This window comes from Panicum hallii, chromosome 3, assembly GCF_002211085.1.
Source record: "Panicum hallii strain FIL2 chromosome 3, PHallii_v3.1, whole genome shotgun sequence".
In the NCBI taxonomy this organism is placed as follows: domain Eukaryota; kingdom Viridiplantae; phylum Streptophyta; class Magnoliopsida; order Poales; family Poaceae; genus Panicum; species Panicum hallii.
The window spans coordinates 32,756,498-32,770,740 of NC_038044.1; the positions used below are offsets into that span (position 1 = coordinate 32,756,498).

At 45.0% G+C, this 14,243-nt stretch overlaps 1 protein-coding gene across 1 annotated transcript; it reads left to right on the plus strand.

Annotated features, from left to right (window-relative positions):
• The first annotated feature begins 12,550 nt into the window (after positions 1–12,550).
• Positions 12,551–13,742, plus strand: LOC112885401. Its single transcript, XM_025951029.1, has 4 exons — positions 12,551–12,760; positions 12,829–13,001; positions 13,182–13,278; positions 13,374–13,742. The coding sequence occupies exons 1-4, from the start codon at positions 12,551–12,553 to the stop codon at positions 13,740–13,742; spliced, it is 849 nt and encodes a 282-aa protein (XP_025806814.1).
• The last annotated feature ends 501 nt before the right edge of the window (positions 13,743–14,243 follow it).

Sequence of the window (14,243 nt, forward strand, 5' to 3'; positions counted from 1 at the left end):
AGCGTGGATCTGCTGCAGAGCCTGAACGGTGTTGTTCAGGGTAGCCATCATCTGCATCTGGAGCTGGAAGAACTGCTCCGGGGTCAGTGGTGGCGGCATCGGTAACGGCTGACCAGTACCCTGGTTGTTCTGCTCCTGTGGGTCAGAACCAGAACCGGTGCGCCTGGTGTTCACCATCTGATTGCAACAACGAAATTTATGAGAACGAGATATTGTGCAGCTGCGGAAATGAAACTTCGGAAGGATATGACAGAAAGAAAAGGAATATAGGTTTTACCCCCAACGATCTAAATCAAAAATTTTTTTATTTAGTTCAAGTGGGGTTAGGATCAATTTGCATGAACAAGTTTAACTACTAGACTATGCAATCAACCAAAAATCCAAATCAAACATTTGCACAATAACAAACATTCAATATTCACAACTTAGTCGAGTTTTCCACACTACTCGACTAACACACTCGTTCTAGCGTATTTTCATCGGGACAACTTAAACTTATAAATTATAGGGTTAGGCGACTCAGGCCAACGTCTACGGAGAGCTCAAGCTATTTCTCGGAAAAGACAGGAGAGATAGCAAATCTAAAGCTTAAGACTCAAAGAATAGAAACAGAAACCATGATGATTGAAGATTTGCGGAAACAAGGCAAAGGAAGGGAAGTCCTAAACTCGACCGATTCTACCTAGGCTTCGTCCTACAGTCGACACGGCTCTGATACCAATCTGTCACACCCGATTTATAAGAACATAAATCGAGCAATCATATATGCGCCAGGATCAAGTCACGCATATATACAACAGATTATCAAGATATCACAACACATGTCACGAATAATATTAATATAAATCGTAAATAACTCATGAATAAATTATTTTATTACAACCGGATCAAGAATCGGTTCAAGAGTTGCGGAAGCGTAAAATGAATACATGAAGAGCTGGGCGCCACAGGGACGTCGACTGGGAGACAAACGCCTAGAAGTCGTCAAAGCCGCTGACGTAATCCTCCACGTTGCCGGGCACTGAGCAGCAGTCGAAGATATCCGAAAATAGAACAGAAGAGTAGAGAGGCAAGTGTGAGTACAAACTCGTACTCAACAAGTATAACACGAGCATGAGGCTCTAAGGTTAGCTGACTCAACTGCATTAGCTTTTAGTCTTGGCAAATTTTATTAAAGCTAATTACTACAAGTGAATGAATTACCATAAACCCAATTGCATAATAAATTAATCAATATTAATTAAGAACTATTGAGATCCACCCAAACCAACCACCCGGGGAATCGCCCTCGTCAAAGGATGATAACCCCACTAATCAAAAGGAGGATCTGGGCCGCTCATGACTGTGAGCACAGCTGATATATCAGTTTTACACTCTCGAGAGGTTGCACAACTTTACCCACAAGTCGTGAGCTACGCTAGTTGTTCATCACACTTCCTTAGGTGAGATGGCTAGCAAGCACACTACGAGACCGTTACAAAGGATCACGTTGGTAAGGTGTAACCGCTAAGGATTCTGGATCAGCGACGATGGGGCCCACCTCCGGGGGTACAAGACACACAGCACAGACCAAGCCGGAGGAGCAGGGACCATTGAAACTTACCACCCCTCTTGCCCACGCAGGTAAGTTACTCCCGAACCAACACGACCTAATTAGTAAGCCAAGACCGTCCCATTCCAGTCTTGTGGTTGCGCGGTTGTCCCAGGTTGTCGCTCTATGAACCGGTCCTTAGGGAGAGTGGCCAACCAAGCACTAAGCACCGTGCTGGCCCCCTAAACCATGTTTCTACAAAAACATATTTTTAAGGACGCACAAACCACTCAAGCACACAGCACAGAGGGTCGGCTCCAGAATTAAGTTGCATGAGACCATTAATCAAATTAATTAAAAAGGACCAAGACTTGTTATAGCGCAGCAACCTAGCACAACTAACCAAAATGCAACCTATAGGATATATATATAAGGATATAAAGGTGGCTAGGAAGTCCTTATAGGCATACAGAATTAAAAATGCAGTATGAAATTGTAGTTAAAAGTGATAGGAGGTTCGTGTTATACTTGCCTTCCTCGTACTCTCCCGGCTGCTGCTCGAACTGCTCGGAAGACGGCTGCTCCTGGTACTGATCCAAAGGCTCCGCGTCTACTCACGATTATCAAGCATAGTCCACACATAAAAACATGCACAAACCATAGCAAACTATAAGAAAACAGTACAACATTACATGGAAACAGCACACCAAACTAGTCTAAAGCTATTCTACGCGTTACAACGATCACGTGGATATAAAGAACACCTAAAACGGAGCTAAAACGCGAAAACTACGCTTTAAACAGGATCCAGGGACCCATTTGTAAGAAAACTGGAGGTCCTAAGGGGTTCTGCGCAAAAACCGAGGACTTAAACGTAATTAAAGCCTAGATCTAGGGGCTAGCACGAGAAAAACCCAAGATATGGACTGCGGGTTCAAAATCCAGGGAGCTCAGGGGGTCAAACATGAAGGAAAGGGCCTGCCTGCAAATACTTTTTAACCTAAGCGGGACAGCGGGTTGATTTCAAACCAACACAAGGACTCTTTAGCAAAACGCCAAGGCCGAAGGGGTATGCGGCTTCTAATCTGGGCGGTTGGATCTAAATCGAACAGTTCAGACGCACTCCGGTTCGGACGGTCCGATCTGAACAGCGGAGTTCGGACTGGTCCGATCTGACTGACGTTTACGGACGGTCCGATCTGGATCGGACTGGTCCGATCTGGTGGGCTCGCGGGGACAGCGGGTCTGCACGGCGGCGCACGCCGGCGACGGCGCCGCGACTTCGGGTGCGGCCTACGGTTCATGATAGCTAGCGTAAGAGGGAGAGGGAAGCGTGCTGATGCTCACCGAGGATTCGAACTAGCCGGAGAAACAGCGCAAGATGGTCGGCGACGAGGTCCGAGCGGCGGAGACGGCGGAGCTTGTGGGGAATGCTGTTGTAGGGGGTTCGGGGTCCCTTGGTCGTGCGGATAGGTCGGGGAACTCCCTGCGGAGGTAACCAGGGGGTTAAGACGGATCAGGATGCTACAATGACGAGGATTTCCGACGGCGGAGCGGCTCACCGTCAAATGTTCCTTCGGGAAATTTGGTCGATGCCGAGGCGTAGGGCTGCGATGCTGGGCTCGGGGAGCTTCAGGATGGCGAAGCGGAGCTTTTGCGATTGATGTGGTGGTGCGGGGTGCGGCGGAACGGCCAGTCGACGGTGAGGCCGAGGCGTCTGCGCGGCAGAGGAAAGAAGGAGGCGGCGGTGCTAAGGACCTTCGGCCGATGCAGGGCTAGGTTTAGGGTTCAGATGGGTTGGGTCGGGGCTGCTCTTTGTAGGGCGGCGGCGCTACCTGGGCGTGCGGGCCCGGATAAGGAAGCTCGCCGGAGATCTCGGGGGAAGTTGAGCGCCGGAGAAGAAGGAGGAGAGGGGGAAGGGGCCGACAGGTGGGGTCAGGCTGAGGGAATGACTGAGAATAGAAAAGGAATTACTGAGAAAGGAAGGAATGACTGAGAATAGAAAAGGAATTACTGAGAAAGGAAGGAATGACTGAGAATAGAAAAGGAATTACTGAGAAAGGAAGGAATGACTGAGAATAGAAAAGGAATTACTGAGAAAGGAAGGAATGACTGAGAATAGAAAAACTACGGGAGTGACTGAGAAAAGAGAGAATGACTGACTCACTTTCCTGTTTCCACTCAAATCTATTGGAATTCAGTTCGAATTTGAATTCAACTTGTATGCACTCAACCAAATAAAACTTATGCACCAGCATGAATGCACAAACATGTTGATCTTATAATAAATTTTATTTTCCCGTGTTATAAATTTCTTTTAAATGCAGGATAAATTAGAAAAACCTTGAAAATTTTATTTGAGCCAAAATAAATTCCTTAAAACTTGGGAAAATTACATTAGGGTGTTACATCCTCGCAAACCGAGGCTCTAAACGGGTCGCCCTCGACTTGCTGGTTCTTCCCGACTTCCCCATGCCGCCCTCCCTTGCAGGATCACCACTTCCCATCACCCGCACCTCGCCGGGGCTCCTACTCACCGCCGGCAGCCCAAATCCAGCCACCCCATCCCCAACCGAGCCCACCTACATGTTTCTCTCGACCTCCTTGTGCTCCCCCACCCCTTTTCCCTCGCCGCCGACTAGTTCCCTTGCCGGATTTTGGCCGGGAATAGCCCAGCCCTGCCCAGGGACTATATCGTAATCGTCAAGTTCTTTTTAGGGTCCTTTCTGCTAGATCCAGGGACCTATCTGCAAGAACCCGAATACTTTTTGTTTTCAAGAGGCTATCACTTGTAAAATCAATCTAAAATCATTGAAAAATCAGAAAAAATGTAAACTAAAATTTGTTGTGGCCCTTTTGATGAACCCGACTATTGTTGCATAGATGGATGACCGGTGACAAACTAAAACTTGATCTAAAATCAATCTTGTTTTAAATAGCCTATAAATGTATCTCTTGATCTAGGATAATACTGTGAATGATTTTTAGATTGTAAGCTAGTCTCTAATTGTTAAGACTTGTGTAAAAATTTCAAGGCCAGAACATGTCTCTACGAGTAGTTTTTGTGGATCTTGTTTGATGTGCTATTTTGCTAGAGTTATTTGCTCATGCTGTTCTACTAATATTTCAGAGTTGGAACTTTTACAGTAGAGTAATCTTGATGCATAAATGATATAGACAAAGTTTGGAACTTTTTACTTCTATCTAACATGCACATATGTTTTAGTTAAGAACAATTACATTAAATCAAAGTAACCAGTTCTGCTGCTTAGAAAAATATGAAATTTTAACTAGAGACTACCTTTGAGTAGATTATCATGTTGGAAAAGTTTGAGACACAGAAACTTTATGGAACTCCCACTAGAAATAAATCTTGATTATTATAGATGTATCTTGACTTATTTTCTGTGATTTGTATCTTGCACACTAAAACCTAAAAAATTTACAATAGACTCACCATAAGTTTAGGAGTACTCATTAAAATGTTGATCACTAGTTCTTGCATGGTTTGTTCTGTATAAATAAATCTTGATCCTAGTAGTAGCTGTTTAATGTATTTTTCATGATTAATCTACTGAATGAAAATATCTGAAAATTTTACAGTGAGTTTGTACTTAAGTAATGTACTCTGCTCAATACCAGAAACTATCTCTATGAATAGTTTTATTTTAATCCATGCTTACTTTTGAAAAATGGCCGTTTATGAAATGACAAAGCCACTCTCTTACTTAATGAAGTTAGTTAATCCGGATACTACTCGATAAATGACTAACCAAGGAAAAGAAAATGAAGTGCTTTACAATTTAACTTGAGTTTTGTTGAATTACAAGTTTATAGAGAAATAAGTTATTTATCTTGTGCCATTAAAATTACTCATACATATGCATTCATATATAATCGACGACTCTCACCGACAGAACCTACGAGCTGGTGATGGAGTCCGAGAGTGAGCAGTGTGAAGCCCAAGTTAATCTAACTAAAGTTGCTGAAGACCCGAACCAAAGTTCGGAAGTGCCCAAAGCTAGATTTGCTGAGGAAGGCAAGCCCCGGACCATAACCCCCTATTTTTTAAAACTTATGCAACTTTTATTTATATATGGATTGTGCATTAAGTTTTTAGGAGTTGATTGAAACCCTAGTTGCATGATCCTAGTACCTATGATATGAACACTAGTCTATGTCAGTCGCTAGATTGCCATGCTAATAGGACTCTGGTAAAAGTTGAGTAATTTCCTATCACTCGCGAGATATAGGAGTCCCTTGTTTTACCTATGTTGGAATCATAAGGTCGACGGACGGGGCTATGTTATGATATTCCTGTTGATGATTGAGGCCCCGTCTGTTTAGCAAAAATGCTAAGGTCGCAGTGTGTGGTAGTGGTGGTTAAGTTTTTGAACGTACTAACCACATGCCGAGAATATGGTAACAGGTAAGCTTAAGTACCTGATCGGACCGGTGAGTGGACAATATCCTCAACCTCTTGAGTTTGTTCCCATGGACACATTGTGGGTGCAATTGCAGCCATGGCCCAGCATTGTTCCATTGTTCGTGGACCTCTGTACTCGAAGGTGGTGGCCCTGATCCACAACCCGGGAATACAGGACAAAAGTTGCACTTGTGACTCTGCGAGTAACCACGTGACCTGTGTTTAGGTTTCCCTTGCAAGGTTAAGAAATTTGATTCGAATTGTCCGTTTCTCGTAGCCATTGAGACTGTTATTGTCGGTCGAAACCCACCGGTGAGTAGCAACAGGCAACACAAGGAGCCGTAGGCTCCCGGGACTACTGGTGGGCCCTGGTCCCTTGGGCAACGGCCCAGGATCTGGCACATGACCTGGCGTCTGGGTTTGCTAGGCGTGCCACCTGACATTGTACCTAATTAGAAAGGTGTAGATGTGGTTTCAGTTAGTTTCCTGCATGCATAGACACGTTTAAACGTTAATCCGAGCCACGATCGGCTCATCGGGTGATCCCGGATATCGGCTGTAAAGAGCCGATTGTCTCCCAGTTTTAGATCGGATCTATATATCTGAACAAAGTGCATATATCTAATACTAATATAAACTTGCTCTGTAATCAAGAAGCTAATTCAATCTACAACTGTTAAAGCTTTCACCATATAACCGGAACATCCCACACGTAGTTAAGCCTAAAAAATACGAAAGATAATAGAATAGAAACCTAAACAGAGGCCTAAAAGCCAACAAAAAGTTGATTCCTAGAACAATCCATCTTTAGATCAATATAAAGCATCAAACGTATTGCGGGAACATTCAACCTGTTTGAAGGGCCTAACCATGCGGATATTAAGCCAAACCTTTGATGAACAAAGAGTAACCATAACAGATTCGATCTGCTAATCAAAACAGAGCAAGACGCTGCCCTCGCACCCAAGATCGAGCACAAAGACAGCGGACGTTTACAGGTGGCAAACAATTTATGAATAGGATATAAGAGCCGATGCAACTCTATAAATGCTAAGATAACTAGTGTTACTCGCCATCAACAACACTTCAACACGAGAAACACAAAGATAATAGGCAAGAACAATGCTGCCCCGATCACTCAAGCGTGATCGGGACAACATGGCGATTACCTGGAAGAAACCCTAAAATAGGGGTGGCGATGCGCCAAGATCTTGTTTTTGAATGGATGTGTGTTGTTTTTTCCAATAACCTAGGATACATATTTATAGTCCGGAGACTTACCTCTCTTAACCAATCCTGATTGACTACTATACGAATCCTGACTATCTATATCTAAACTAATTTAAACTAGATACATGGCCAACCTGGCCTTAAACTGCCCGCGCAAGAGCCGGTTCGCAAGCCCATTACTGTGGCAGAACCAACCTGAATTACACCGGCTCAAGTACGCGATTCCTCTCTTGAGGGCTACCTCATGCTTCAAATGGTATAATCCCTTGGCCTGTCGGGTAACGTCCCGATAAACCACCGAATGCAGGATCCAACAAGGTACCTCGCACGAAGGCGAATCCAGAGATATAAAAGCCATTACATTTTACATCACAGGCAGGTATATTACATACGCATACAAAAGTAACGTTAGTGTCCAACGAGGGACATTATTACAAAACAGTTTAAGTTTTAAGTCACAGCAGCGGAGTTTGAAAACACAAACATTGTACACGATGTTATTACGGATATCATGCTAGCCCTGGCACGATATCACTCGGTGGAATCTTTGTTGGCCGGGGACGAATCCCACTCCACGGACCAACCATCAGGCAAGGGGTAGGGCCATGGTGTAATGAATGCTGGCTCATCAGGGAGATTACCTGAAGTAAATCAACAAAAGCAAGACTGAGTATACTAATACTCAGCAAGACTTACCCGCTCATGGTATACTTAGCCATGTATCTAGACTTATGCAGGCTTTTCAGGTTTTGGGTAGGGTTTTCAGCTGAAAAGCAACAAAGAGTAGATTCTTATTTTCAACTTTTAGCTTTCAGGTTCTAGTTGATTAACCATTCTAGGTAAGCACCTAAAACTACTCAAACATGGTAGAATTTTTAATCAAACATCATCTTTGATAATCACAAAGTTGCTCTTGTTACTCTATGTGGCAAAGGGATTATGCAGTCTCAATCTCCGCGAGAAACGGACGATTCCAGAATCGAATTTCAAAACCTTGCAAGGGTAAACCTAACACACACGCTTGGAACACCAAAGGGTCGTTCCGAAGCAACCGTTTACCTTTCATTCCGACTCGTGGATCAGATCCACCACAAGCGACTGCAGGACCATACGCACTTCCAAAGTGCAGGACGTACGTCTGTAGCGCGACTACAAAACCTGTACTCCTGGTTGCCCAGCAACACGTATTCCTACACGTCGAACCAAGTAACCAAAAGAATCAAATACATATGGTGGGGGGTATGTCCACTCCTCGGGCCGATTGGTTACTAGGCTTACCGCTTACCATATTTCACGGCATGTGGCTAGTACATTCAAACGCTTAACCACCGCTACCACACACTGCGACCTTATTAAGTTCCACAACACAGACGGGGTATCATCTCAACCATGATACCTCATAAAACTCCCGTCCGTCATCCTTATAGTGATAACAAGAATGTAAACATTACAACTCCTATATCGCGCGAGTGACAGGAAATCACCCGACTTTTACTGGTCCTATAAGCAGAGCAGCTATTCGGACTCAAGTTCTAGTGTTCAATACATCGGTTCTTGGAATTATGCAACTAAGGTTTCCAAACAATTCCTAAGAACTTAATGCATAAAGAGATATATAAATAGTATAGTTTGCAGTGTAAATAAAGTAGGGGTTATGTCCGGGGCTTGCCTTCGCTGGTGGGGCTGGGGTCAGTCAAGTTAATATCTTCCGAATCTTGGTTCGGGGCTTCAGAGAATTCTGCGACGAGGTTCCCGGGGTCTTCAGAACAAACTCCTTCGGGTTCCGGGATTAGCTGGTAATCTTCGTCGGCGAGAGTGGTCGAGTCTACATGACGTGCAAAAGTATAAATTATGGAATACATATACTTTTAATTTAATTCACAATAAAGTTGCAATCCAAATGAAAGAATATTTCATTTCGACAAATAACCTAACTACCCTGCACTGGGCAGTCATTTATTAGGTATTACTTGTTTTATCTAAACCCATTAAACAACAGGGTTGATTACACTAATCTTCTAACTAGTGGCATAGGGTAACAGGTTGGGGTGTGTTTCTAATAATTATATTAAATAACTTTAGTTATTTGTTATATTAATTATTTATATGAAACTTATGTTACTATTACATTATGGACTAATTAAATTATGTCCAATTTGTGTGACACCAAATTTTTGGTTGGAAATCTAATAATAGGTTATTCTATTAAAGAACAGTACCCTAAAATATTTTCAGAATATTTAGTGCAACAACTAAATCACAATAGTTAACTTAAGTAAATTACATAGATAACTTGAATGAATTTTACAGAGCAAGATACTTCAAAACAGGAGCTACAAAAATTACTGAGCATAGATTGATATTAGATACATTTACTGCAGTTTTATTGGAATTTTATTCTAAAAGGAACTAAGCCACAAAATTAAATAAGATCAAAATTGAGATTTCAAGATGCAATTATAACTGGAGTTTTACACTAAAACTAGGATTCAAAATTTAAGGCCATCATGAACTGCTCAAGATTGATATTCCAGAAAAGTTTCATAATTTTTCATGCATAATAATTATTATTTATGAATTACCTTTGAATTTAAGCTTGAAACTTATAACTCAAGTTATATTAGGTTTCTGATTCTCAAATTTTTATGATGAATCACACTTTTAAAGATCAAGTTATGGTAGAAATTTCATCCATAAATATGCATAGATGCTTTTGAAATTAATTTGTGAAGTTTTCATTAACATATAACAAAGGTAGCAAAATACTCTAGCTAGAGGGCTGATCTAAGCCTCAAAAATTTACACAAGGCTACTCAAATCATATGCAACACAGGCTCCAAAAATCAACAGCATCAAGGCTATAGATCACAAGATTCAATTAAAGCATCCCTTTAATTGTATTTAAAATACAGAACAAACTATGCATTTTCATAGCATGATCATGAAATAAAAGTTGTAGAATTCATCACAAGGATTCTAACCCAACAAGTTTGGTATTTTTCTGATTTTTCTATGATTTCCTACATATTTTTGAACTTCACTGATTTGAAATAGAGGAAGGGACTGAAACTTTACATAAAGGACCCCAGAAGAATTTGAATGCTTGCAATGTAGCCCCTGGCCGGAGTCAGAGCCGGGAAAACATCTTTGACCGTCGATTCCGGCGAGGCTCGTCGCCGGCGGCGGGGGAGAAGAGGGGGAACAGCATGAGGAAGTCGAGGGCGACCTTCGGGAGGTTTCGGATGGGGTCGGGGAGGTCTGTGTGGGCTTGCCCACGGCGAGGCAGAGGCGGCGGCCGGGGAGAACGGCGCGGCGGCGCTCCGGTGTCCGCGCGGGGAAAGGGATTGGTCGGGCAGCTGCGCGAGGATGAGGTGGAGCTGAAGGCGGGGTCACTGCAGGCAGAGCAGCGGTGGAGGGGTGGGACGACGGTGAGCTTGAGCTCGCCGGCGTTCGGGCGGCAATGGCGGCGGCGTTCCGAGGAGTGGGAGTGGAGAAGGAGGAGAAGAATGCGACCAACAGCTCGGCGGGGTAGTTGTAGTACTCAAGCGCACGCAAACACGGGGACTGGGCGCTCGATTTGGGGCTTGCCACGGCGGCGGCTCGGTGGCGGCCGAGCGGCGGTGGCGCGCGCGTGGCGAGCGCAGGAGACGCCAGAGAGGGAGGGGAGCAAAGGTGGGGGAGGTAGGGGGCGACGCGTGGGCACGTGCAGGAGCTGGAGGTGGAGCTCGGGTGACTGCGCTGGCGGTGAGCGGCGGTGGCAGAGCGGAAGCAGAGGGGAAGCGGTGGTGACAGAGGAAGAAGAAGCAGGCAGGAGTCAGAAGGACCTGTTTGCAATTTGAGAAGATTCCAGGGACTCCTCTGTAAAGAAAGATTTCCCATTGATACAAAATCCTAGTGAGAAAAATGCCTAAAGCAAAGTTGTAAAGAATTTCAAACCCTATAATAATTCTTTAAGGTTCAAGTTCAAAATCTCAAAGGATATAGTTTTATTTTAAATTTTTGAACCCAACTCAATTTGTAAAGCTTTTATTATAATTCAAACAAAATGCTTTAATGCTTAGGGCCTTTTTGCAAGATTGCATGCAGTGTAATCATGACTAACCTTTTTACACTTTAGCCCTTAAGTAACTCTGAGTTTTACTTTTATCTTTCAACCATTTCACATGTAAACCCTTATACCTTTGTGTTAATTACACATAGGTCCTTAGTTTCCAACAAAAGTCTATTTTTCTTAGGTTTTACTTAACTTTTGCACTTTTCTTCTCTATAATCATTTAGGTTTGACACTTAATAATATATTTACCCAATTACACTCAAGGACTTTTACAACTTACAATTTACAGATATACCCCTAGTTACCTGAATGTTACAATTACAATTATCCTTTGAGCCCATCTTGCTCGCGGCCCATTTTCTAGCCCAGCTAAATTATGGTGATAACAACTGCTTAACCTTTTACCACATAGAGTAAGAAGAGGAACAATGATGACGATTAATCTGGTTGGATACTCAGTTAATTATTTTTTCCACCTTGTTTAATTTGGGATAGTTGTTTACCTAGAATGGTTAATCAACTAGAACTTGATGCTAAAATTTGAAAGGAAGGACTCACCCTTAGATACTTTTTGGCAAATACTAACCTCAGCTAAAAGCCTTGCATGTCTAGGAGTCGGCTAAGTATATACCACTAGTCGGGTAAGCCTTACTGAGTACTAGTATTCTCAGTCTTGCTTGTGGCTTTGTTTTCAGCTGAGACCTTTGAGGACATGGTTGCTAGTTTGACTTGGCTGTGTATTCTTCCTGCTGGTTGGTTGGTGGAATGGGATACATCCCCAGCCAATGACGATAATGTTAAATGATGTCATGTACGAGCTTTATCATGATATCTTGTATCATCTTTAGAACTATCGTTTATTTTCGGCTGCACTTTTAAACTTTGAAAGTACGTGTTTATACAAATATTCAAACTTGGTTTGTAATAATAATTTATGTTGACCTCTGTGATGTAAAATTTGTCGATTGTTGTAATCTCTGGGCTCGCCTTCATGTGGGTTGTATGTATGCATTGTTTCGATCAAAATTCTAGTGGTTGCATCGGGACGTTATCTGACAGACTGTCGTTTTACTCCGTTTTAAGTGCGTGTTAGCCCAGATTGCCTCTATGGTGATGGTTAGCGCATTTAAGCCGGATTAATTTGGGCGGTTCTACCACAGGTTCAATAGCAGAGGGATATATCTGTGAGGAGTGCCTTACATTGTATTCTCGGTTCTTTGAAAATGTTAGTATAAAGCTGAACCCCCTTTTGTTAGTGACCCCTTCTGGTCTAAGTGTATTTGCGGTTCCTGCTGAGATGCACGAGACCATGGCGAACAAGCCCAGTGCAAGGGCAGCATGGGAGGACCTCAGGATAGCCAATCTCGGCATCGAGAGGGTGCGCCGAGCCAAGGTGCACACGCTTCGTAGGGAATTCAACTCCCTGTCATTCAAGGATGGTGAGACAATCGACGACTTCTCCGTTCGCATCAACGGGGTGGTGCAGCAACTGAGAACTCTCGGCGACGAGATCGACAAGGTGACCATTGTCACAAGTTCCTTCAAGCGCTTCCCCCGTGCTACCACCATATCGCCATCTCGATCGAGACTCTCCTCGACATGGAGGAAGTCCCGGTTGAAGACCTGGTCAGCCGCCTCAAGGTCACAGAGGAGCAGCAGGGGCTCACCGGTGGCGGTGCTAGCCTCACGCAGCTGAATCTCATGGAGGATGAGCTGGTGGCATGGCTATCAAGGAAGATGCAGATCAACACCGACAAGGGGTTAGGAAACTCGAGCAGCTCATGGGGAGGACAACAGCGTGGCCGCGGTGGAGGTCGCGGCAAATTCGGCTGCGGCGGAGGCCAGAAGAAGTGAGGCGAAGGCTCGCGGGAACGGACGAACGGCGACGGCGCGCGCGGCGGGAATGGCAACGTTTCCTGTGATGAGTGCTGGTACTGCAGCAAGAAGGAACATTGGGCCCGTGAGTGCCTAAAGCAGAAACATGATGGGCAGGTGCTTGCAGCCCAAGTCAAAGAAGAGCAGAAGCCCATGTTGCTGGTAGCCGCGGTGATGACCCAGGTGGACTTCAGTCTCTTCCTCCCATCACGCGGGCAGCAACAGTGCACCTCAACGAGGACTAGCTCTTCATCCAGCTCAAGGAGAAGAGCGACGGTGACACCACAAGATGGATCCTCAACACGGGCGCGACGAACCATATGATGAGTGCCAGATCTGCTTTCGCGGAACTCAATTCGAGGGTCCGCAGAGCCATTCGCTTCGAGGATGGATCCACCATTGACATCAAGGGCCGCGGGACGGTACTGGTCAAGTGCAAGATTGGCAAGCACCAGAAGCTCACTGGGGTGTACCACATCCCTAGCCTGATGGCGAACATCATCAGCCTGGGCCAGCTGGAGGAAGAAGGCTTCAAGATCCTGCTGGAGAAGGGCGCGTTGAAGATTTGGGATCCGGAGCGGCGGCTCATGGCGGTGGTGCCACGCGGGATGAGCCGCACACACTGATTAGGCGTCATGGTGGTGGCACGCCCGGTACGGGCATGTCGGATTTCAGGGGCTACAGAAGCTGTCGAAGGGGGAGATGGTGCACGGCCTCCCAAGGATCGAACATGTTGATCAGGTGTGCGATCGGTGCTTGGTTGGAAGGCAGCGTCGCCTCCCTTTCCTGGTGTCAAGAAAGTTCAGGGCGAGGTGGCAATTGGAGTTGGTCCACGCCGATCTGTGTGGACCAATCACGCCGGTGACGCCCGAAGGGAAGAAGCTATTCCTGCTCGCCGTCGATGACATGAGCAGGTACATGTGGCTAGTGCTACTGGCCACCAAGGACTGAGCTGCCATGGCAATCATCCGCCTGCAGGCAAGGGTTGAGGTGGAGGCCGAGTACAAGCTGGGGACGCTGCGCACGGCTCACGGCGGGGAGTTCACAGCGCGGGTATTCAGCGAGTACTACGCCGGGCAAGGCATCCAGCACCATCTCACCACACCGTATACGCCACAACAGAACGG